The sequence below is a fragment of the Halyomorpha halys genome, unplaced genomic scaffold, assembly GCF_000696795.3.
Source record: "Halyomorpha halys isolate HHAL.00 unplaced genomic scaffold, Hhal_1.1 Scaffold1707.1, whole genome shotgun sequence".
Taxonomy (NCBI): domain Eukaryota; kingdom Metazoa; phylum Arthropoda; class Insecta; order Hemiptera; family Pentatomidae; genus Halyomorpha; species Halyomorpha halys.
The window spans coordinates 46,017-73,582 of record NW_027110468.1 but is presented as its reverse complement, the minus strand read 5'-3'; the positions used below and the strand labels follow the sequence as shown (position 1 = coordinate 73,582).

Sequence of the window (27,566 nt, the reverse complement as noted above, 5' to 3'; positions counted from 1 at the left end):
CAAATGCAATATCATTTGCTAGTTTGACATATCTTGAAAGTTTCATTGAATAATTTTGAAAGTATTTTGAGAAAGCTATATTCTCGACTATTTTGGGCATATGAACTAAAAGATTAGTAAAAGTGCAAGTGTAAATAATTTTATATTATATAAAACATTCATATTATTTTTATTCTAAAATTCATGTTTGGAGTTAATAAGTTTATAAAAAACATTATTAATTATGGATATACAAACAATATATACATATTTTTTGATTATTTTCATAAATAAAAATCTTAATAAATTAAGCACATTATAAAAATCCTGTAAACAAATATTCTAAACAATTATAAAATTCATTTCATTATAATATTTTGAGAAATGATTACAAATATTAAAGAATCCTATATTATGAAATATATTGAAAACATTGAAGTTTTTATATTGCATGAACCATTTAATTTGAAAATTCCGAGTTATTATTATCATTATTTTTTTTTAAAGATATTTAATCCTGGATAGTTTGTACATGGATATTTTATGAAATTCTCCATTTCATAACAAACAACTCCGAACCTTTCAATATTAAATTGTCCAAGGTCACTTTTACAGCTTGAAAATCGCATTAAAGTTGTATACACTTGTGAAGACAAAGAAATTATGAAAATAAGAAAATCACAATTATTATATGAACTAACAAGGCATTCAATTTTTTATATAAACAATCAAATATGTTAGTTTTCTTTTCTAGTTAATGTCAACAGCTAAATTATAATTTTTGTTTCATTTTGTCTATATCCTTAAATAAAAGTTTGTATAATATAAATATTAAAAATCTTTGCTTGACAGTATGTAATATATCATGAAGATGATTTTTTTTTAATGTCTGGGTAAGGTAAAAAAAAACTCAAATAGTTATTAAACTATTAAATGTGATTCAACGTTTCACCCCAAGTTGCAGAGCTTACTAAATGAAAGTAAATGCAAAAACGATAATCTTTAATTTATGATAATGATAACATTATTTTGTTTACTTTCATTCAGTAAGCCCTGATGAAGCTCTGCAACGTGGGATGAAACATTGTCTCATATTACATACCTTAATAACTATTAGAGTTTTTTGGACCGCACCTGGACCATCTTCCTTTTATGTAATATAAATATGTTTAGTTTTTTATAATACTACCCGAAATAATACATTCAAAACCTTTGGTGCTTTGATTTTCAATAAATTAAAAACCAGGGATAGAATAACTTATTACATGTGAATCATGGTAAGCACGATTAAGTTCACAGTGAATTGTATGGACATTTTATTTTTTCTCAAATTTACGGAAAAGTGGATCTATTTCACTTTTATTGTAAATGGTCCAAGTCATAAATTATGTAATTATTAATTTCTTCCTTTGTTATTGCTATGAAATAACTACTTAAACATTTATTAAATACTTTTAATTCATAATACTGTTCTAATTATACATTTATCTCTGAAAATACTTAACTTAGCATTGCAATGAATAACTATATAAAATTTGATTCTTAAAAAACTTGATAAAATTAAATGTTTATGGCATTTGAAACATTTTCTTCAATGAGAAATGAAAAGAGATACTTGATATATTTTCTGTTTTTTTGAACTAATATTTTTGTTTGATATATGTATTTAATTTTGAAATTCTTTTAGTCTATTATTCCAATCAGGAAATGGTAAGTTTAGATGTTCCGACTGTGGTAAAATGCCTATAAGATAACTTTCAATTGCTGACATTGGTATAGCATCATGGCCAGCTCCAAGAAATGCGAGTGAAGCATCCCTCCCTGCATATTCTAATATAACCTCATAACCACCTGGATGCTGAAAATAATAATTTGTTTTTAGTAAAGTTTAAAAAAAATATTATTTAAACAGTCATAAGTCTGTTAAAGTTGATATCATAAATTTATAATACAGGAATGGATACCAGTTTTTTTGAAGGTTAATATTTATGAACATAAAATTATTATTATAATTATTGTGGTCATAGCTTCAGCCTAGCTGAGTTCTAGTCCATCCTTTTATTGTAGGTTACCTATAACCAATGATTTATTATAATATTTATCTGAAACCCTTATTTTAACCTTATACTAACCCTATATAATTCTATATAAACCCTAATACTAAATATAAGTAAATTGTATTCAATCATATCATACTTACTATTATTTAGCATCATACTCTAGCGCAGATTGTGACCAATAAGAGAGAGAACAAACAATATGATTATTAAAGATCAAGATGGAAAATTCAATATCTTTCTAAAACTTTACTGTAGTTCCCAATCTTTTTAGACAGAGGAACCCTTTAACAATTAGGTAAATGGTGGAAACCACACTTTATCACTTGACACAGTGATCTTCTAATTAATTAATATATCAGAAATGATGAGACTTAATTCAGCTGTGATACCATCTCAATGCAACCATTAGCTTGAGGATGATGAGCTGTGATCTTGTGGCTACTAAGAGAACTGATGCTCACTCTGCATGAGCGGCTACCACACACTGCTTATATCAGCTGATATCAAAGAGATAAACTGGGTAATTTAAATTTAAAGTGTGAGTAACTACAGAAGCAACACTCCTAAATAAAGCATTGATGGCTCATCTTGATACAGATAGGTGGGTAGAAATCCTTTCCTCAGTTCTTCTCAGATTGAGATCCTCATTCAGGGAGGAAATGAGTAACAGTGTCATCAAAGGCTTATATTAAAATCCTCTAAGACTCCCAGGAAAATTCTTCAAAAGAGACTCCAACTCGTCAGGAACCCAGCACTGCCCTGCACCTACTCAACAAGATCTGTCCCAACTCAAACCAACAGAGCCAGACAAAAATCCCTTGTTCTATCCTACTCTTAACCTCATAGAATCCTTTGTCACAGTGATAAATATTTCAAGATCCTCATTGGCGATCAAGAATCTGTTGTGTCGATGGATAGGCCCAACCCTATAATTTTTTATCTCAACCCTGCTCAATCAACTTCCTCACTGACTATCAGCAAGAAAGAAGAGTCACCGATGGAACCGCCTATCACCACACTTTCTGCTGAACCTGAATTGGATCCAGACCCACCATTTTGAGTAAAGAACTTGTTCAGGTAGACTTGTGAAAAGCAGAATTTTATTCGACTTTCTCAACTTTGTTTATCAGAAAGTTATTTCTTTATTTTATTTTTTTAAATACCTTCTAATAAAATTTATTTTAATTTAATATATATTATTTTCAATTGGAAAACTTGTGAGTTGGACATTAACTTAATGAACAATTAATATTATTTCAAATGCCTCAATAACCATTGTACCAACATGTTGGTTATATTCTCATGATAAATTAATTAATAAGACAATAAAAAAACAAATACCTTTTTGAAATACTAACCTCATGTAAAAATGATGTGATGTCATAAACTCTATTGAAGAGTATTATCCAGATATCATTATAGGTATCATGTAGCTGGACCTCTTTCAATGGAATTTCTTTCAAAACAGGAGTTATCATTTTTCTTTGCTTCTGAAAAAAAAAAAATAAATAAAAAGATATTTATGATAGGTAGTTTTGTCAGACATAAAGACATTCTCAATGCAAGAGTAAAAAAGGTTTATATTGTTATAGATCAGTTCAAATTGGATAAGTCATTTCATTTAGGCTTTTAGTTTATTGTATAAGAGAAATAATCTGATTGCCTACAGTGATCTGTCAATATAATAACCTTTAGAGAAAATGCTGCACAGTTTAGTTCTTAAAGATAATTGATTATACAAGAAAAGGGTAAATTAATAAGTGGCTTGCTTAACCAGTCTGTAAGGCCTATGCACTCCCTCCATTCTTCAACAACTCTACAAACACAATCGTCAACCTTTTATTACAGAAGCTTTCAAAAGATCCCTAGAAAAAGTTTTAAATTAATTTAGCTCTGTACCAATATGGATTTCTCAGACGACAATCTTAGCCCGAAATGCCTAACACATTGAACACACTACGTAGGTGATCTAAGTGCTTCTCCTCGGTTTCAATGAAGACCAAGAGGTCATCCATATATACTTGGCACATGGATTCCTCTATCTCTCTTAAAAATATATCCATTAGTCGCTGAAACGTAATGAGCGCGTTCTTTAAACTAAAGGACACCCTGGTAAACTCACAATGCCCATGTTCAAATGTAAATGCCGTTTTATGACGGTCTTTATGGTGCATCTGGATCACCAAGGTGCATGGTAGCCCGCTTTCAGATAGAACGTACTAAATATGGTGGTTCCACCAAATCTATCTAAAATATCTTCCAGTCGCTGTAAAGGATATTTATCGTCTATGGTGTTATCGTTAAGTTTGCGGTAGTCACCAAGTGTGGTATTATAGTAATATTTCTCGAAAGTTTCCCTTGGTGCGCCCTTTTTCCACACCGCCCATAAGGGGCTGTTGTAAGGTGATGTACTGTTGACAATGATGCCCCTCCCTTTATTTTTAACTGTGAACTTTAACTGCGACCATCCACGACTCCTCATCTCTGGCACTTGCACCAATCATCTCCTGGGCACACCCAACGAATGTGCGCTCACACGCCTTCCTTTTTACTTGTTTCCTTTCCCAACTGGACCTTGAGTATAGACTGTCTTCCTTGTACCTTCTCATGTCCTCTTTCTTTTCCCGGAACATATAAAATATGTCTTCTTCAGGAATCCACCTTCGTCAGCCATATGCCATCTTCAGTCCTTCATCACCGACCATGCAGTCTCTTCATGGGCCTGGATCTGATTAAGGATGTTACGTTTGACACGGCATACCAAGGTGACCTTCAAAGAAATAGTATCGTTTCTGTCCAATAATTCTTCGATCACCTTGGTATCCATCCTTTGCATAATCCGTTCGCCACCTTTGAGGAAGTGGTTAAGCTCCCCTATTTCTCCTGGAAACCGTTTTAAGTACGATATGGCCTTTCTGAAATCTTGGGATACCCTCACTCTCATTTTAGCGAACGTATTAGATTGGGCCGCCTCAAACGTACTTTCAGTAAGTGGAGAGAAAACCGGAGCCACGGGAGCTACACCTACTGTGGCCGTAGGACCACCGCTCTTACTGAAGGTCGCGGTTGATCATCAGTCGTGTTGAACTTGAAATAAAAAGAGTCCTGGTATAGAAAGAAAGAAAAAAAAATTGGTTGGCTTAAAAAAAAAAAAAAAAACCTTCCGAGAGAACAGAATCGGGTTCTGGCTCTACTTAAGAAAAGTACCACTGAAACTTAAAAAGAAAAAAATAGTAGAGAATAAACTCACACGACTACAGAAATATTACTATTTTATTGTCCTTCAGAATTCTCCTTATATACAATTTCTATTTTTGTAGTTGGATTAAAACACTATTGGATTAAAATACTATTGGATTAAAACCAATAGTATACCTGATCACACCATAACTTATCAAAGTGTTTCATTTCAACAATGCACCAAATTAATCCTGAACAGCCATTGAAGATTTATTTGATTTACGTTTTCGTTCTAAAATGTACTGTAATTTCGCTTACTTTATTTCCAACTTAAAATTTTGTCCTTGAAACTTACTGTGTTTTCTACTACACTAAACTTTGTGTAATTAATTTTCAAAAAAACGGGGCCTTAAATATATAAGATTACGGAAACTATTGATGAATTATTTAAAAGTTAATTAATCTACTCTGTCGAACCCTAAACAGTAAAATTACGTGCCATATAGAATGACGAGATTTGCTTAAAACCGATATCCGCTACCTTAGTTGAGAGATAAAATAATAAAAATATAAAATACATTAAAAGATGATCAAAGATCTTTTTCTTTACAAGTCGTGGAAAAACTGTTTTCATTTTGCTAATTCCACAAAAAATATTATATTTTCTGTTGATAAGATGACAGAATATCTCAATTACTCACCATCATGTAATTCTATTGAAAATATTTTAGATCATTATATCAGTATATTTCATAATATTTATATCTACGTTAATCGATCCCAGTATCAGTGAAATATGTTGCGTAATTTTTGTCTTCTTAACTATATTTTGGTAGTTTAATAAATTCATGAGTATTTATGAAAACTGTTATTATATTAATATATGCTATTATATATTTTTGGCCTAGTAGCATTACAAATGGACGAAACCATTGTTTATTAACATGTATCATTAACAAATATAATGTTTACCACAATTAAATCATATAAGTTTCATTTTCATTAAGCCGAAATTCATTATCTAATTCTTGGTATATTTTGCCTTTTATTTTTCAAATGTTATGATAGGATTTAGGAGTTTCACATTTTGGTTTAAAACATTTCATTTACAGTAGAACACCTTTTAACCGAGAACCTTGGGTTTGGGAGCTTTTTCGGCCAGTTAATCCAAGGTGTACATATATTTCAAAGGGAAATGTTTAACATACAGAATAAAATAGTTTTATGAAGTATGTAATCTAGTATCTGGAGATTTTAATGTGAATTTCATAGAATTAATTAGAAGAAATGAAGAATGTGCGATCATAAATTAACAATAACAGAAAGTTATATTTATGAAAAAGTCGAAAATTTTCAAATTTTTAGAATTTGGAAATGCAAAATCTTTAACAGAATCTATCTATTCTCTTCGTTTTCTCTAGGAAGGGGAGGTTTCTAAGGTATATTCTTGTGCAAAGTGAAGGATTCTCTCCAACATATGTAATTTTTTAAACTAAGGTTTGTTTAAATATAATTCTTCATTTTTGTTTTGTTTCATGTTTATTTATTTCAAACAAACGTTTCATTTGTTGTAACATATGGTTACATTAAAAATTATTTGGTATAGAATTATTAAAGTTTCCATTTAAAATTCAGATAATCATTTAGGTGCCTATTACTTCTAACAATATTGCGATATATTTTTGGTATATATTTAAAACATCTACTGTATCATCTTCCTTTTATCGCTCATTCACATATTTGCCTATATAACATTTTGTTGTTGTGGAGTCCTAATAGCCGTGACGACTGTAATTTTTTTTTCGCGATTAATGTTTTTAAAATAAAGCAAGCATAATAAAAAATATTTTTGAGGATGTATTTTGCGTAAATTTAAAAAAAAAATAATAGAAATAGTTCTTATGCAATTTGAACGTTTAGGTTCTACTGGTTTCTTTTTTGAACACTGATGTCATTTATAGTTGTTTCAATACCAGACATTGTCGAGTTTGAGCTAAAAGTGACATTTTTGCGGCAGATATCTATTTCTGCCTTATTATTAATAGTTATTGATTTTTTTTTTATTTACTTTCAACGTAATTCAATGAAATATACAGACCCCGTGAGTCAAAATAACCAAGTATCGCAAAATGTCTTCGTGTGCTAGTACGCATCCAAGTTCTAAAACGGAAAGGCGTACGGAACAGAAATTAGATATTTTTAACAATTATTATGAAAATTGGTCAAACGTTTTTGATTATTAATTACACTTATCCTCATTGATATAATTTGACAGAAATTACAGATCTTTGTGTGCTGTGACGGTGCACATTTTAATATTAATAAGAAATTGATAAATATAGACTATGAAAGAATATAAGGAGATAAAGGGAAAAATATTGTTTTTATGTTGAAAACACATTGTTGGAAATAAGAGTAATAATACAAACGTAATATATACTGTTGGTAACACAAAGATTTTAGGAAATACAACATTTTATATAGAAATTCTCATTTATATTTAGATTATTTTTAGTATTTTCACTATTAATCATGTAACACTTTACCTTTGAATAAATAGTTGAGATCAAGATGCACATTTTATTAAATCGTCTTATTTTTATATTTCTATCATACTTTATCAAAAGAAAAAAGTTTAAATTTTGTAACGTGAAATATTATTAAAAGTACTTTTCTGAAATCTGTTGAAATTTGGGCTAATAATCTGTCAACTGAAAGACTCATTTGGAAAATTAGAAAGGGAAAGTACTGCCACAATGAATAATTTAGAAAGATCTGTTCTGAAACGAGCGAGGATTCATTTCAACTCACTGTGGAGAAGCTGTGTGATGGACATACAACACCAGATTCGAAATTTTGGTGTTGAAATAAGTTTACAATTCGCTAAAATACAAAATATTCCAGGGGAAAAACGATGTCCCAGACGAAAAAAAATGTAGCCAAAAATATCTTAAAATTTGACAAATTACCCCAAAAAATTAACACACACGACTTAAAAAAGCGCTACAAAATCAAACCATTATTACCAAAACATTAATATAATTGTTTCCAATTTAATTTTTCTTCTCTAGAATAAAGCTTAAACTTTTACAATATCGCTGCTTCGTTTAGGAAAAAAAAGTGGTATATCTGAAAAAAAAAGTCTTAATTTATTTTTGAATTGGACGTATTCTAAAAAAAGTGCCTTAGAGTGTTTCTCTGCTGTGGTACCGCTATACTGTTCCAAAGCTAGCAGGGTTGTCACACAGTAACAACACAACCTACGCGACAATCCGCGACAAAGGTTCCCAAATCTGTGTGCCAGAGACACCGCAAGCGAATGCCGGGGGGCCGTGGGATAAAACGAATTTTTCACAATGTAATTTTGAAGTAGAATCCATTTATATAAAACAAGAACACCATCAACTGCTTATCTATGATGGGTTTATTTCTCGTAGACCATTTAGACAATAATAAATACTTAATTTATAAATGCTCTATGTATTATTAGTTCTGAACCCAAGGTCCTTCCTAGGTGTCAATGGTACATTTTATTTTTCATTTTTTTCGTAAGCATCTATTATTAATAGTTATTTATTAAAATTTGAATACTATCCATTAATTTTTGAATTTCAGTTTTCGATGGAAATTCACGTTTTGAGTCCAAAGAACCCAGTCTCGATGTGAGGTTAGCCAAGCTCAAAACCGAGAGATCCTACGAAATTTAAATTACACATTTAAAGTCAATGCTTCCTACCTCCTACATGCTTTCTCATCATTCGTTCCTAGATTATTCCAGTTAAACCACAATGGTTCCTATTCATCCCTCTATTCTCAGTCCGCTGGTGTTCCTCAAGGGAGTATCCTCTACACTGTCCTAACACTTCCTCACCACGTATGCCGATAGCACGTGTGCTCGCAGTTAATAATAACCCATTAATTGAATCCAAACTCTCCAATCCCATATCACAGCTCTCGAAGAATAGTGTTGTAATTGGAGGATTAAGATAAATTCGAACAAATCCCATCAAATCACCTTTATTCTTCGTTGTAAACCTACTGACTGCCCCACAGTTTCATTTAATAATGTTACTCTTACCCCTGTCGAACAGATCCGCTACCTTGGACTACATTTGTACAAACGATTAACCTGGAATCCTCACACGAGACTGAAAAGACAGGACGTCTAGACACTATTTCGTATTTCAACTATTACAGCACTTACTAAACAAACGGTCTAAACTTCCAATACATTACAAAAGAATTACATGACTGTAATAAAGCCAATCTGGACATATGGAGTTTAGCTTTAGGGCTCCACTAAACTTCCTAATTCCTCTCGTATTCAATCCTTACAATCCAAAATCCTTCGTAAAATCCTCAATGCTCCTTACTTTGTCACAAATAAAATCATACATAAAGACCATAATGTTCCCTATGTAACCGATCTAGCCCGAACCACATATCACTCCTTCCATTATAAACTTCCTAACCACTCATACCCCCTAGTTTCTAACCTTGCATCCTCTTCCATTCCTGACAATCCTCCGAGGCGCCTGAAAAGAAGATGGCCACGAGACTAGCTAATGTAAAATGTCATTAGAGTGCTACCACTGGGTAGTTGCTGTACACGCCTGTAACACTCCAACTTTAACTAAGATCATATTTACTAAATTTATTATGTAATATACTCTTGTAAATTTCAATAAAGATATTAAAAAAAAAAGTCAATGCATGCCCGGGGAGTGACAGCAACTTTTCGATGAAATCGACTCAACAGGAGTGCTGCTTTATAGATCCCATTTTTTTCCCAATTTTATCAATACTGGCTCCAAGGATAGTGATTTAACTCGGTATATCCATGTAAAATTAAATTTTATTATATATCAACTAGGGTTTTCATGGAAATGCGACACGCAGACGACGGACACGGACACGGACGGTAGACACGCAGAAGACTGAAAACTATTGAAACTTATAAGAATATAAATCATTAAAATTGTAAATTGATTTATTATCAGTAGTTTGATGATGGATATGTAACATCGAGCTGCTGCTGCACACCTGAATTGCTTGTAAGGGGAAGGTGGAAATAAATAAATAACAATCATCTATAGAGACCTTAATCTTCCATATGTAATCGATAGGTTTGGGATAGACCAGATACCAATCCTTCCATTATATACTCTTCAACCACCCAAATCCACTAGTTTCTAACCTTGTTTCCTCTCCCATTCCTGACAAACCTCCGAGGGGCCTGAAAAGAAGAGGCCTCGAGACCTTTTAATATTGAAATATTATTAGAGTCCTACCAATGTGTAGTTTCACTACATGCCTGTATCATTCCATTTTGATCTTATATCAAATTTACTAGATGTATTTTTATGTAAAAACAGTTGTAAAAAGCAATAAATAAATAGTAAATAAAAAATTTGTATTTCTGTTATTCTTTTGCAAAAGAGAATGTCATTAGAGTTTGTCAATTTCCTAACAGAAAGGCTCATTTAGAAAATTAGTCCTGGAAAATATTAGCACAGTGAATAATATAAAAATACCAGTCCTGAAACGAGCAATGGTTAATTTTAATTCGAAGCAGACCGGTAAGTGAAAATTGTGTGTGAAATTCTGTGATACAGTTTACAATGTCAGTACCTGTAATGGCGTAACAAGCCACCCCCCTTCACGCTCTCTCTTTCTCTCTCTCACTCTCATTTGTTTCAGTACTAGTATTTGATGCTGATCACATGTATCATTTTATCATATGGTCTTTCCCAGATGTGATTATAGAAAACGATATTGAAAAATTGAAGAAAAAAATTATAGTCGAAATTGGAAACATTCATCCCTTAAAATGCTCAAATCTCTGAATCACGCTCTCAGATCATGTTCCACGACCAGTGGTATCTTTTTCAACTGTAAGAACTACTACTGCGATAAAGCAGGAAGAAATGAGATAGCGAAAAAAATCAGGAGTCTAAGGACCGTCCATGCAGCACTGAATGTTGGGGATGGTAGAACTAGAAAGGGAGATAGACAAGGTGCACATATAATGGTAAGGATCAGGGAACTGGAAGCTGTACTCAGAAATTTGGAAAAAAGGGATAATGATTCAAAGAAAGAACAGAAGGATGTTGAAACAAAAGAAGAATAGAAGGATTCATAGTAGAAGGGATGTGTCACAAGACTGTCAAGCAATACTTATTTCTATCTTATTAAATATACTAGTGAAGTAAAGACTTTGTTTTTTATAGCTACCTAGTCTTTTGCCGATACATGTAATGGAATATGACCGAATCTTGGAATGTTGATGTTTTCATACTTTAATTATGTTTTATTTAACTAAAAAATATTTGAGTGATGCACATGGCCTCAGCTTTTAAAAATGTAAAAGGAAAATGGTCCAATTGCGGTCAAAAGAACTCAAATAGTAATAAAATTAATAATAGTTTTATTACTGTTATGTATTGTGGAAATCTTCCTTTTATAAACAATTTTTGATTCAACTATTATTTTAATACATACCTTTTTTGTATTATGTATGTACGAACTAATAATGTTTTCTTAATGAAGTGTTCGAAAAAAAAGAAGGACTTTAAGTAGGGCTGGACGGCCGGGAAGGATTGTCTACTAATATTTTTTGTGTTATGATCTCCTCTTATGAAACTGTGACATGTCGTACATCGACCAACATAATCGCTACAAGTATCTCTTATAAATGTAAGATCAGTCAGGCTATCACTAAGAAGTATGTTTAAAAAAAAGGGACACAATGTTTTATTTTTTAATACTTATTTAACCCTCAGCGACACTAGGACCCTTTTTTTATAATAAAGAACAAACTTATACCATTATTTTTTAGTTTGTAATTAGTAGTATTTCTTTCACAAATACAAACTACAAGTTGTATCATCGAAAATACTAGCAAAATATTGGAAGGTTTTAGATGTTTGCAGTCGTTATCAAGACTTGTGAAACGAGAAATTTAGTGAAGAATGTACTCTTCCTTTTAAAGTTAGGTTATGTGACGGTTTCTAATATCAGTTAAAAATCAGTGTAAAAATGGCTTGAATTATAAATTATTTATTCGTTTTTTATTGTCTATGTTGCAATGAAGGTTCCATTATACTTTATAAATGGTTTATATTAGTTTCTATGTGTCTTCATCTAGAGTGAATGATACATAAAGACCATGTTAGCATGTTTGTGCTAGTTATCATAATTTTATGAATGATAAACCAGATCAGGGATGCTATTTATACACCATTGTACATAACTAAATAATAATATTGCCTTTTTTTTGTTTTAATAATTTTTTTTCGAACAATTGAAATTGATTCATATAATAATAAATTCTTTATTTGTTCTGGGACGTGCCCTTTAGAACAATCCTACATAATAGTAGGTGGGATTTAGAGCCTTAGAGTAGGACAAATTACAATTTAATAATTCTTTATTAAGTGTAAACAAAAATTAAAATTTTTGACTGCAATTGTTGGCGTGGATTAATCTGACAATCGCTTGTTATCATTCAGAATGGATCTGGAATTACTTGTATCCATATGATATTTAGATGGAAGACTGGATATGAATCCCCTAGAGCTTCCAAATAAGGTGTACGATGAAATAGATGAGATAAATGCATTCCTGGTCCTAACATTAGCCGCTTGGGTAAGGATAGCAATAGGGCCGGTGTTACTGACCAAACTTCTCGGATCCATGTTATCTGGCTTCAAATGTCGAATGGACATCAAGCTAACTCGGTCACGAATTGAAATTGATGAAGCTTTAACACTACTTAGAATTTTTCCATTCATGGAAATGCGACCATCAAGAGTAGAGTTAACGGAATGTGTCGTCGAAGTTGTATGATATAGAAAATCGGCTTTTAAGAACTCACAACGATTCCTATCACTGATGTCAGAAACATCAGTTGCATTTGAATTTGTAGCTACATCTGGTTCTAGAAGTCCTCCGAGTAGTGCCTCGGAATTCATTCGCTGAAAAGATCCTTTCTGTTCCTTATGAATTCCTCTACCATTTGTATAGGAAGGAGCGCCATCTTTTCTGCTGAACGGTGGTTGCTGATGTACTATGATGCAAAGCGTTTTGGAGGGAATAGGAATCTTCGGAACCGGAATCTTAGGAATCTTCGAGAACGTAACTTCTTGGCTCCAGAGAACCTTGAACGTGAAGAAGACGACTGAATTTTTACCATATTCTCGTGAAAATTCGATACGCTGAGAGTAGATTTAAAGAAGAGAGAGCAAGACGTAGGTTTAGCTAAATCTTGAACTATACCGGAAACGACTAAGCTGAAGACTGTAGGCGTAAAGTAAAGTCCTTCGACTTCAGTAGGATAAGGAGCTCCAACGAGATTTCGGGGGTACAAGTCCCCACCGATTAATAGATCGACTGGACCTGACTCCCCGAAACGTTGATCGGTTAAAGTATGCATAATCCGGGTGAAGGAAGGTTACGGTTCGGCAATGACGACGTAATGCGGTCGACTACCACCGGTGAGAGGTTATATTCGTCTTTACCAGCGAATGGGCGTATCATACAAGAAGTGGATCCTTTGAGATGCGACCTTGGTACGGCTGAATCACCAAGACTGGTGATGCGATGATCGAAATTTGATATGTTAGCGTCAATCTTGTGTGCGAGCGCGCTGGAAATAAATGTTTGCTGGCTTCCGGAGTCCAACACAGGATAGGCTATATGAAGGTCTCCCTCTTTGACTTGACAAGAGTGCATGCAGTGCCCAATATTACCATGGTGTTCGTGGTTGACGTGGGCGTGGATCAATTATTCGATGAATAAGGACGTTGGCCAAGACTCGTGGGTTTTGAAACGTCACCACCACACGTTTCCAGGCTAACTCATATGAATTTGATTCAACGGGGTACCTCTAAATCACAGCAGCTGGTTCACCCTTTAAGGGGTTGATGAGGTAAAGGAAGTTTACAATTTTCGATAAAGGTTGGCTCATTATGTATTAACGATACAAATGTATCGTGGAAATGCGACCTCTTCAGGAGATCACCAAAAAACATAGGGATGGGGATGCGTGGTAATTGTGGTATCTGTGAATAGGATCCACTCTGACTGGTAGAGTGGTGTCTGATGTGGCTTTGCTTGCTTCGCGCTTTTGAATCAGCGATAGTGCCCCATTTGCCTTCACTATTTCTTCCTTTAAAGAATCGTAGAGCTCGAGCCACAAATCGTCAGGAAACGTATCCCTGTCATCAATAGCGATGGTGAGCTCTTCACGCTCAGTCCAGGCTTCTCTGAATTCAACCCAGCTAAGGGTTTCTATTTCGATGTTGGAAATACCCCTTATGTTAAGTGGGTATTGCCTACATTATGGCAGTTCCTCGAATTCAACCTTTGCCGTAAGTTACCCGGAATAATACATAATACATATAAATGGATACATATAAACTATCCACTTAAACTTCGATTTAGCGAAAGGTCCTAACAAGTCAGTGAGTTATTCAAGTGAATAAATGCTTAAGAGCAGAATTTACATTTTAATAAAATGATTTATTTTTGTATTCTTACAACATCTGACAAATAATTACGGAGGACGTCTAAAACGATGCTAAATTTAAAAACTTTAAAAATCCACTTAATATTATAAGCTTTTATCATTGCAAAAAATGATCATTATAATAAGATCAATCTATCTGGACATACATAGCTGAGGTTAATGATCCCTATAATAAGATTAATCTATCTGGACATACATAGCTGAGTTTAATGATTACTATAATAAGATCAATCTATCTGGACATACATAGCTGAGTTTTGGGACTCCAGTAAACAATCGCATCACCCTCGTATCCATTCCAAAATCCTTCGTAAAATCCTCAAAAAAAAAGTTTTTCACAAGATTATTTGTGCAATTTCGAAAGGTATGATACAGAGAAAGTTTTTGGGAGGGAGGAAGAAGGCGATTGGGATGTTGTTATAGGGGATGAAGAAGTGGAACCTTAAACCATTTGTGAATTCAATGGTTTAACATTTTAATTTTTGTTTAGACTTAATAATGAGTTATTAAATTGTAATTTGTCCTACTCTAAGGCTCTAAATCCCACCTACTATTTTGTAGGATTGTTCTAAAGGGCACGTCCCAGAACAAATAAAGAATTTATTATTATTTGAATCATTTTCAATTGTTCGAAAAAAAATTATTAAAACAAAAACAAGGCAATATTATTATTTTGTTATGTACAATGGTGTATAAATAGCATCCCTGATATGGTCTATCTTTTATAAAATTATGATAACTAGCACAAACATGCTACTCTAGATGAAGACACATAGAAACTAATATAAACCATTTATAAATTATAATGGAACCATCATTGCAACATAGACAATAAAAAACGAATATATACTTTATAATTCAAGCCATTTTTACACTGATTTTTAACTGATGTTAGAAACCGTCACATAACCTAACTTTAGAAAGAAGAGTACATTCTTCACTAAATTTCTCGTTTCACAAGTCTTGATAACGACTGCAAACATCTAAAACCTCCAAATATTTAGCTTGTATTTTCGATGGTACTACTTGTAGTTTGTATTTGTGAACCGAAATACTACTAATTACAAACTAAAAAAATAATGGTATAAGTTTGTTCTTTATTATAAAAAACCGTCCTGGTGTTGTTGAGGGTTAAATAAGTATTAAAAAATAAAACATTGTGTCCTTTTTTTTTTAAACATACTACTTAGTGATAGCCTGACTGATCTTACTTTTATAATAGATACTTGTAGCGAGTATGATGGTCGATGTACGACATTTCACACTCTCATAAGAGGAGATCATAACACAAAAAATATTAGTAGACAATCCTTCCCGGCCGACCAGCCCTACTTAAATTCCTTATTTTTTTTTCCATTTTACATTAAGAATAATAACATTATTAGTTCGTACATACATAATACAAAAAAGGTATTATGTATACTTTAGTGCGCCTTTCAGAATACATGATACATATAAACTATTCACTTAAACTCTTTTTTTTTATGCCCTCCTATAATGATTAAGTGGATATTTGGTACGTACATATAGGAGCTATATGTATAGCTGGGTGTTAAGGATACCTTGGATTGCCTTTTGGCATTATAAGGTTAGGTGAGGGGTCCGATGAAGGTTGTAACTTGGTTGGCTTACGCTAGTTGATTACAACCTTCATTGGACCCCTCACCTAACCTTATAATACCAAATGGCAATCCAAGGTATCCTTAACACCCAGCTATACATATATCATACCTCCGTATGATATGTACGTACCAAATACCCACTAAAATTTATAAACATATCACTTAAACTCCAATTCAGCGTAAGGTCCTAAATCACTTTTACAACATTCACTTAAAACGGGAAGAGGAAGCTTAAGAAGTTTAGTTAAATCGAGAAATATTTAAAAAGTGGCTAAAATAGAAAGACGGCAAGTTCAATTGGAATTTAATTAGAATAAAATAAAATATTATTTTCAAAATCATGAAACAGTCTTGAAATCTATGTTAATTTGCTCACTATTTACATAATATTTATATATAATATTTGAATACTATTTACATAAAATACTTTGCTATGATGCTTTGTTGAATCAATTAGTAATGCAATTATTCCATAATAATGGAAAAAACAAAATGTATTAAAATAATAGTTGAATCAAAAATTGTTTATAAAAGGAAGATTTCCACAATACATAACCGTAATAAAACTATTATTAATTTTATTACTATTTGAGTTCTTTTGACCGCAATTGGACCATTTTCCTTTTACATTTTTAAAAGCTGAGGCCATGTGCATCACTCAAATAATTTTTAGTTAAATAAAACATAATTAAAGTATGAAAACATCAACATTCCAAGATTCGGTCATATTCCGTTAGATATATCGCCAAAAGACTAGGTCGCTATAAAAAACAAAGTCTTTACTTCACTAGTATATTTAATAAGATAAAAATACGTATTGCTTGACAGACTTGTGACACATCCCTTCTACTATGAATCCTTCTATTCTTCTTTTGTTTCTGATTGTTTCTTTGAATCAGCATCCTTTTTATTCAAATTTCTGAGTACAGCTTCCAGTTCCCTGATCCGTACCATTATATGGGCACCTTGTCTATCTCCCTTTCTAGTTCTACCATCCCCAACATTTATTGCTGCATCGTCCCTAAGACTCCTGATTCTTTTCGCTATCTCATTTCTTCTTGCTTTATCGCAGTAGTGGTTCTTACAGTTGAAAAAGATACCACTGGCCGTGGAACAGGATCTGAGAGCCTGATTCAGAGATTTAAGCATTTTAAGGGATGAATATTTCCAATTTCGATAATAATTTTTTCTTCAATTTTTCAATATCGTTTTCTATAATCACATCTGGGAAAGACCATATGATAAAATGATACATGTGATCATCATCAAATACTAGTACTGAAACAAATGAGAGAGAAAGAGAGTGAGAGGGGGGGGGGAAACTCGCCTCTGCCGCACTAACCATTTATCTTTTCGCTACTTTGCTTAAATATTTGCATATCAGGCAAAAAATTGTTTTTTTATTTTGTCATAAACTGTATCACAGTATTTCACACACAGTTTATACTTACCGATCTACTTCGAATTAAAATTAATCATCGCTCGTTTCAGGACTGGTATTTTTATATTATTCACTGTGCTATTATTTTCCAGAACTAATTTTCTAAATGAGCCATTCAGTTAGCAAATTGACAAACTCCAATGACATTCTCTTTTGCAAAAGAATAACAGAAATACAAATTTTTTATTTACTATTTATTTATTGCTTTTTACATCTGTATGTACATAAAAATACATCTAGTAAATTTGATATAAGATCAAAATGGAATGATACAGGCATGTAGAGAAACTACCTATTGGTAGGACTCTATTAACATTTCTATATTAAAAAGTATCGAGGCCTCTTCTTTTCAGGCGTCTCAGAGGATTGTCAGGAATAGGAGAGTAAACAGGTCAGATTAAGGTCTTTATGGATGAATTTCAATGATTTATGTTCTTATAAGTTTCAATAGTTTTCAGTCTTCTGGGCGTCTTCCGTCCGCAGGCATTCCAGGGGCTGGTCTTCTTCTTTGGCGAATATTAAAGTGGCTTGGTCCAATAATTGTTTTCCACCCGTATACAAATTCTTTGTAATACGGGTAGTTTTCTTCGCTTAATAGCTGAGAGAAGTCGTTCTCTGTGAGGGCGTATGAGGGCTCTTTCCCTCAGCAATCTGCCCCGTAATGTATCAAAGGCATCATACAGTCTATGACGATGAGCTCTGCAGTCTCTGGAACACTATAACTAGGGCATAGGGGGTCGATATCCATCCCGTGGGCATGAAACTTGGCTCGAATTCCCTGATGCCCCGAGAGAAATTGAGAGAACCAGTAGTCTGGGGGGACCCACTTAGCTTCCATCCGTGACCGAACGGTGGGGAAATATTTCCTTATAGTAGCACTTTTTGGGCTTGTCATCCAACGCCGGTTTCATTCGTCGGTGGTGCTCTTCTAGAGAATGGTTTTCCATTTACTTGGACTCTCGTCAACCATAGCGTGAAGGTTTGCCGGCAGACCTGTCGAGCCCTACCTCTTGAATTTAAACATCATCATTTCTTCCTGCAGGAGAAGGTCGAGAGGTGCCCCTCCCGCTAAAACTTGCATCGCCTCATGTGAGACACTCCGGTGTGCCTTGGTGACTATAGGTCTTCTGCGCGTCTTCCGTCCCCAGGCATTGCAGGGGCTGGTCTTCTTCTTTGTCGAATATTGAAGTTGCTTGGTCCAACAATTATTTTCCACCCGTATACAAATTCTTTGTAATACGGGTAGTTTTATTCGCTAACTAGCTGAGGGAAATCGTTCTGCGTGAGGGCGTAGAATCCAGTTTCCCACTACAATCTGGCCCGTAATGTATCAAAGGCGGTACAATCTATGATGATGTGCTCGAAGATTGGTTCGAAATCTCCCTTGCCCCCAGAGAAATTGGGAGAGCCAGTAGTCTGGGAGGACCTACTTTGCTTCCATCCGTGACCGAACGTTGGGGAAATATTTCCTAATGGTAGCGACAAGTAAAATTACAAAATAATTAATACATATTAAAAAAATAATTTAATAACTCTTTATTAAGTCTAAACAAAAATCAATTTGTTCTGGGACATGCCCTTTAGAACTATCTTACAAAATAGTAGGTGGGATTTAGAGCCTTAGAGTAGGACAAATTCAATAAAAAAATAATTAATACATAATAAAAAAAATAATTTAATAACTCTTTATTAAGCCTAAACAAAAATTCAAATTTTAAACCATTGAATTCACAAATGGTTGTTCCCGTTGTGTTGCTGCCATTGGTACAGGTTCCACCTCTTCATGCCCTATAACAACATCCCAATCGCCTTCTTCCTTCCTCCCAAAAACCTTCTCTGTATCATACCTTTCGAAATTGCATAAATAATCTTGTGAAAAATTTGACAATTTCGCATGCAAGTATAATAGGAGGTAATTTAAAAATGGGAATTTTCCCTTCAGTATGCCCTACGCTCTTTCTGTTATTTGTCATACGACCTTCAGTCGTGCATTGTAACTTCTTTCAGAAGGGTTATATGGTTCCAATGAGTTCAATGAATGCAGAAACAACTCTACGGCAGGCGGAGGAACCTTGTACGGAAATAACCAAGAAACTGGAAAGACTGAATGTCACAGTTAATCCCAAGAAGACCAACTGTATTATTTTTTACTTCCAGAAGAACAAGTGTCCTCTCCCAAAAATCTATAAGGTAGCCGGGTACGAGAATAGACCAGCAGGCTGCATAGTATACCTGCCTAGTATACCAGCACTGCACAAACCAATTATTGACGACACTGACCCCGATAGGATGGTCACAAAGGTGGTAGACCCTCTTAAACAGCACCAGTCTAGACTGTATTAACATTTCTTATACATGTGGGTACAAATGTATCATACATAAAATTACAGACACATAATATAAAAAAATATATATATACACATAATATCAAAAAAACATTTGATCTTGATACGTGGTATCAGATGTTCTCTCAGTGATAATGGCCAGTGCCAGAAATTTTTTTCTTTCTTTTTTTTCGCATACTCTTTACGCGTGAGGCCTTGAATGTAACATAACCTAAAATGTCAGGGTCAGTCGAATTCGTAGTTTTTGGTCGTACTATTATTCAATTAAGCTTTATAGTTTCCACATTTTTAAAATGCTTCACATGATTAATTATTAGACAATTAATAAAATTTACATTTTATTGTAATAACTTACATATTTTTATTTGCGTTGTTAAATTAAACGTTAAGTAGAAATATATAAAAAAAAAAATGAGGCTTTTGTATCATCTTTTAAAGAAAACTTCTAATTTAAAAATATTATCGAATAGTTAATATCTTATTCTTATTAAAAGACACATGAATTAATATCATACAAATTTTAGGGACAGCTTAAAAGATACTTTTGAAAACGCAGGATTTACAATCAATGTTCAATTTTTGTTTGCCGTGGTAATTCACTAATATAAAATAGTCTCCAAATTAGCCTAAAGCCTACTAATCTCAACACGGAAAAACTTTGAGACATTCACTACATTTTCTAAATAAGTCGATGACCAAGAAGTCTTGAGCGTTCTTGTTTGAAAACATAAAAGCGACCCTATGCTCAATGCTGCTTCCAACTTTGGCCACATCGTATGATCAATCTCAGAGGTACCAAAATGTCGAACTTGAAGCGTTATCATCACACGATATCATTCAACAAATATGTAATCCAATATTTGATAATATTATGATAGCAAATTGTACATATGAATGTCTTTACAACAAACTCAACTCTATGGCTGATTCAAGAATTTTCTGAGCGGAGGGATCTGTGCTCACTTAAGCCACATTTTTTCTAAACAAATATCTGAAGTGCTAGTAATATCACGATAGTTCGAAAGTATGTCTGGGGTGCTCTTCACGCTGATATTTAACTTAGTAAATGAATGATGAAAAGTGATGATTAAATACAAGAAATAACTGTGACAATATGAAATAACAAACAGGGAGAATACAATTTTATAAGTTGTATATGAAAGGGAGTTGCGAAGGGAATAAATAAATTTTATGAAAATTTAAATAAAACTCTTTTCCACGTATGCAGATGACACATGCCTATGGTCAGTGAATAATGATCCCTCCATAGTATCCCAATCCTTCCAATTCCATTTATGTTCTTATAAGTTTCAATAGTTTTCAGTATTAAAATAAATTCCAATAAATCCCACCAAATCACATTTACCCTTCGTCGTAAACCTTCGTCTTGCCCTACAGTATCTTTTAATAATACCCCATTTTTCCTGTTGAACAGATCCGTTACTTAGAACTAAATCTGGACAAACGACTGACATGGAATCCTCATACAAGACTGAAAAGACAGGAAACGGCTCGTCGATCCCGACTATTACAACATTTACTAGACAAACGGTCCAAACTTTCAATCCATTACAAAAGACTGATCTACATGACTATTATAAGGCTTATTTGGACATACGGAGTTGAGCTATGGGGCTCCACTAAACCATCTAATTCCTCTCGAATCCTATCCTTACAATCCAAAATCCTTCGTAAAATCCTTAATGCTCCTTACTTTGTCACAAATCAAATCATCCATCAGGACCTCAATGTCCCCTATGTTGCCAATTTGGCCAGAACCAGATACCAATCCTTTCATAATAAATTTCCCAACCACCCAAACCAACTCGTTTCTAACCTGGCTTCTCCTTCACTACCTAATAATCCTCCTAGGCGTCTGAAAAGAAGATGGCCTCGAGATCTTCTCCTTTAGAGATGTTTTTGGAGTTCTATCAATGGGCAGATTCTCCACATGTTTTAATCATGTCATAATATCACTTAGAGCAAATTTACTTGATGTGTATATATGTATACAGTTGTAAATATCAATAAATAAATTATTAAAAAAACAAAAACAAAAAACTCTTTTCCAGACTACTTAGCGCCTTCTTCAAGTTAGTGCACGATTTAACACACAAAACTTACAAAATACAATCTAATTAGTCGATTTATAGGTATGTTAGAGATTAAAATGAGGATACATTTCAGTAATAAGAATCTCATGTGGTCCACGCATCGCACTACTTCCACATAAAACTAGTATTTTAGGTTTTTTCGAAGTTCCTGCCAAGAACATAAGATAAACTAATGAGGATATAAACGAACCCTTGTACAATATGAATCGGAAGAAATATCTTTTTTTCTTCTTTAATATTTGTATTTATCCATTATTATCATCGGTCGGTAGGCCTACAACTTGCAGATCACAAGGCCGAGGTTCTCCTAGTAACTAGCAGGAAGCAGACTGTGTCCATCACTGTCATGGTTGGTTGGCACGAAAATCGTTCCCAGTCTTGTTTAAAATACCTAGGAGTCATGATCGATGCACGTCTCCGCTTTAATGTTCACACGGAGTATATAAGCGCCAAATCTGCTAAAGTAGCATCCTTTTTGTCACGCCTTATGCCAAACGTAGGAGGCCCCAGAGAAAGTAGCTGAAGGCTTCTTGTTACTGTTGTTCCCTCCATTGTTTTATATGCAGCCCCAATTTGGAAAGAAGCGATGGTTACCAAATCATAGAGGAGAAAATTGGTTTCAGTTTATCGCAGGGTTTCTTTTAGGACGGTTAGTGGTTTTCGAACTGTTTCTTACGAAGCGGTGTGCGTGATAGCCCGAATGCCGCCTGTGGAACCCCTTGTTGAAGAAAGAAGCAGGCACTACGGACGACGCTTACACGTTTCCAGAGAGGAATAGCGAAAAATAACCATCGACCAGTGGAGTCGGCCGGTGGGAGGCTGCAGATTCCGGAAGGTGGACTCGCAGGTCGGGTATTAACTTGCGAGGCGGCACTCAGCCATTTCCCTCCATGAAGCAATGCCTAGCGGCGGTCCCGTGGAGAGGAATGAAAAGATGGTTTTACTGGGTAAAAATTCCACACACGGATATCCACCGACCCTCGTAAAAAAACACACACACACACACAGATGCTACTTGATAGCCAGAATGGCTTCAGTTGAACACCTTGTTCAAGAAAGAATAGTTATAGACGGAGTCCTAGCGTTTCGAGAGAAGAAAAAAGGCAAATAACGATTAGTGGCAACTGCGTTGGGAGGCTGCGTATTCCGTAAGTTGTACCAACAGGTTGATACCTGATATGGTTCGAGGTATTGTCGCCGAAATATCGGTGGGTTTTAGTGTTATCCAATTGATTGTTACTCAATTGGACACGTTTGCTTAAGAGCCTACTAGTAGTAATTCAAAGTTGATAACACCGCAGAATATCCTACAGTAGAGGAAACAGTGGAACACACAGCAGAAGAAAGAAGTGAACCATTCGCAGCGCTCGGATCAACAACATCAAAATTCGTCATAGTTGCCCTTAAGAGGTTGAGGGCGGAAGAGATGGCTAGAAGAAGTGACTAGGATGGAAAAACAATAATCGACATATAACTGGCGAATGTTCCCTGTGGAGAAGATGAGAAAATGAGGGGACACTCTTCCCACGGGAGATGGTGTAGGGAGATGGTTTTAGTGGGTAAACATCCCACAAACGGATAGCTATGGGCCTATTCGTGCCTTTTGAAGACTTCCACCGTTCGATTATCGTAAAAAAAAACACACAGACGACTTTGTGAAACTTGGTTATTTGAACTCATGGGACCTCGAAACGAGAATTTGTGTGGAAAATTAGAATTCGAAATTTTGCAGGATTGCAATACTTCATATCTCAGTAATGAAAGTTAAAGGTTGTAAAGCAATTCACCCATTGTCATTTATAACAACAGTTTGCCTATAAAGTCATCAATGGAAATATTGAAAAATGAACTCAGTTTAATTAAATAACACAAATCGAATCCTTCCTTAACCCAAAAATAAAAATCTAGTTTATCGTTTGTTAAAAAAAAGTATGGAACTTTTTTTCAATCAAATAAATAAAAAAATTCAGTTAAATAAATAAATCATTTAAATAAATTTAAAAAAATAATAACGTCTCCCTTGAATGATGCCCAGGGAAAACCGCCCATCCGCCACCCCTTCTCCTAGGTACGCCACTAAAACTAAGTTTAATGTGTATTTTTCATAGTTTAATTAATTTTGTTTAGTATAACGATTATTAATATATTTCTACCTTAGATATTACAAAAAGCAAAGTGAATAATCTTGTAATTTTACCTGAATAGTGTATTAATAAAATTTGCAAAAAAAAAAAAAATGTAACTATTATCTCTTTTTTTAAAGTCATATATTATGATTACTTAGAATTAATCAGCGCTCTATATAATACTTATGACAGCTAAGTTAAAACTGTTACATAACTTCCAGTTTACAATCATGTGTTATGTAACCACGTTATACCGAAAAGCAATACCCTCCGTTTGAAGGCTATTGAACTTAGATTTGCAATATCAAAAATTATTATGAATATAAACATATTTTCAAATGTTGAATGATCCATATTTCATAAATTTATTCAGTAAGATCCCTTATGTTTAAAATCTGATCGTTTTAGGACTATTTCATAATTCTACAAATTTTGTTTTAAAATAATAAATGTCTACTTATGCATGCTATAGTAGGAGCTGTTTAAAGATACATATTAATATAAATTTACGTTCATTTAAAACATTTTTTTTTTAACCGTACAATATATAATTTACGTAATTACAATCCTAAAAAGGTTAGATGCAGCTCATTCTAGAGGATCTTATATAATTGGACAAGTTGTAAAATAAAAATTAATAACTGTTTTTTAGAAACAATTGAATCCTCTTCATTATGATTATTATTTGTATACAACTAATATTTTCGCTTTAGTTAAACAAAAAAAAAATGTATACATATATGTATATTACATTAACAAAAAACACCGTCCAAAAAAAGAAAAGTAGGCCATGGCCTATGTTTTTTATATATACTTTAATACACATGTTTAATACCCCAAACACATGTAAATATTGTAATTCCTGACACAAGAACATGGACTGATGGATGTCTTTCAAGTGGCTATAAAATCGGAGGTACATTGCTTCAAGATTTCGTAATCTAAATGAAAGAGACTCAAATTTAACAATTTATTATTGGACATGTATTGATCAGCAAAAATATTTTTTGTCAAATAATACTATTGTTATATAGGTATATATCTAAAACTATGAAGGCAATCTAAATATGATTTATTACTAACTCGAGTCTTAATTATTTTCCATTTCTTTATTTGTATAACTTTTTTTATGCATGAAAAATATCCCATAATATTTTTATATTATTGCAAAAATCTAAATATTGCAATTATCTCAAATTTGTATGACTCTTAATATCTCATCATATTTTTATGTATTAGTTATAAAACATTATTTTTACTAGTTATATTATTTTTTGTACTCTATGATACATAATTATTTTGTTTCTATTTATAAATTATGTAAGTTTTTGTGCAGTGGTTACTAGGATAAGTTATACATATTTTGAATATCGTGAGCATGTAAACCAACTCTAAATTACTTTAGTAGTTCTGTCTTATCTAAAAATCTATCTTATTAATCTGGTATGCCAGATAACATATCGTTAAATCATATACTGTTAATCTTACAAGAAATTTATAAAATATTTTAAAATAAATATGACATTAAAAATCACTATCTTATTTATTTTTATGATTCTTTTATCTATTATTTATATTTAAGTCTCATGGTCATACTTCAATTTAGATAGATGATGTTATAGAATAATCTTTAACAGATTCTTAGTTAGTAACCGTTCAGAAACCACATTTGTGTCAATTTTTACTTACATATGATTTCTGTCTTTTCATTATGTCATTCCTATTTTTGTTTATTATATATACTTAATAGAGTCTATAGTGAATAATAAATCCAAGAATTCAAAATTGATCAAAACTAAAGAATAACTGACTCACCTTTTGTGTTGGTCGGTTGTGTTCCTCAGGGATCTGATGTGTTCAGCAAGCACTCAAACACTGCATTAGTGTAAAGGAGGCATTGGTTATATAACCCCTCTGATGGTGGTCAGTTTGGTAAACTGAGAAATTCTAAACTTATACTGAAATATCCTGTAATTCAATTAAATGCTTTTCAAATAGGAATTGTGATTACGTAATAGGTCATCATCGGTTTTGGTTTATCAAATTACAACAAAAAAAGACATTAAACAAAAGAAAAAGAAAAGATTAGATGCTGTTTAAATCTTCTTATGTATGATTTTTTTTTTACGAATCCTTTTTTTTTTTTAATAAGTTCAAATTTTTATATCAATCCATAAATGTATGTTATCGGTATAGTAAAAATATCGACTTATTAATGAATTAATTCATGAATGAATTTAATTCATTAATAAGTTTACATTACCTTGGAAATGCTGGATATCTAATGTTAAATATCAGAGTTTTCATTAGTAAAAACTTCAGAATGAATTTTTTAGACAACATAACATCGGGCATACATAGGGAGACTGTATCAATAAGCTAAAAAAAAAATATTATTTAAAAATATATTTCGTTTTACTGTTGTTGTTTTTTTTCTATTTTGAGAATTATTAGATTTCTTACTTTAATTATTATGTTTATTAATTTTATGTTAATTAATCCACGTCCATCCTTCTCAGAGGTCCTCAATAGCTTTTTTCGTTCAAGCAGAAATTGAACTAAAATTACAAAAAAAAACAAAAACAAAAGAAGCCTTTACAATTGTACATTATAATACATTTAGTAAATTTTATCTCAGTTAAATTGGAGTGTTACAGACGTGTAGAGAAACTCCTCAAGAAACCCATTGGTAGCAATCTAATGACGTTTTACATTAGCGGTCACATAACCATCACATAAGTAAGGTTAGAAATTAGTGGGTTTGGGTGGTTAGGGAGTTTGTAATAGAAGGAGTGATATCTGGTTCGGGCTACCATATATTGGTTTTATATGGAACATTAAGGTCTTTATGTATGATTTTATTTGTGACAAAGTAAGGAGTTTTGAGGATTTTACGAAGGATTTTGGATTGCATTGATTGGATACGAGAGGAATTCCAAGGTTTAGTGGAGCCCCAAAGCTCAACTCCTTATGTCCATATTATTATTACATTCATGTAGATCAGTCTTTTGTAATGAATTGGAAGTGCAGACCGTTTATCAAGTAAGTGCTGTAATAGTCGAAATCGAAGTGCAGTTTTCTGTCTTTTTAGTCTTGTGTGAGAAATCCAGGTTATCTGACAATAAATTAAAATAAAAAAAATCTGAAAGGTCGATTTATGTGTATTGTGA

The 27,566-nt window shown here is 33.1% G+C and overlaps 1 protein-coding gene across 1 annotated transcript; it reads right to left on the bottom strand.

Moving 5' to 3' along the window:
* Positions 1–284: 284 nt before the first annotated feature.
* Positions 285–26,325, bottom strand: LOC106690410 (cytochrome b5). Its single transcript, XM_024358959.2, has 3 exons — positions 26,212–26,325; positions 3,398–3,529; positions 285–1,837 (listed from the first exon to the last, which is right to left on the bottom strand). Exons 2-3 carry the CDS (start codon positions 3,515–3,517, stop codon positions 1,646–1,648), a joined length of 312 nt encoding a protein of 103 aa, XP_024214727.1. The 5' UTR covers positions 3,518–3,529; positions 26,212–26,325; the 3' UTR covers positions 285–1,645.
* Positions 26,326–27,566: the final 1,241 nt, after the last annotated feature.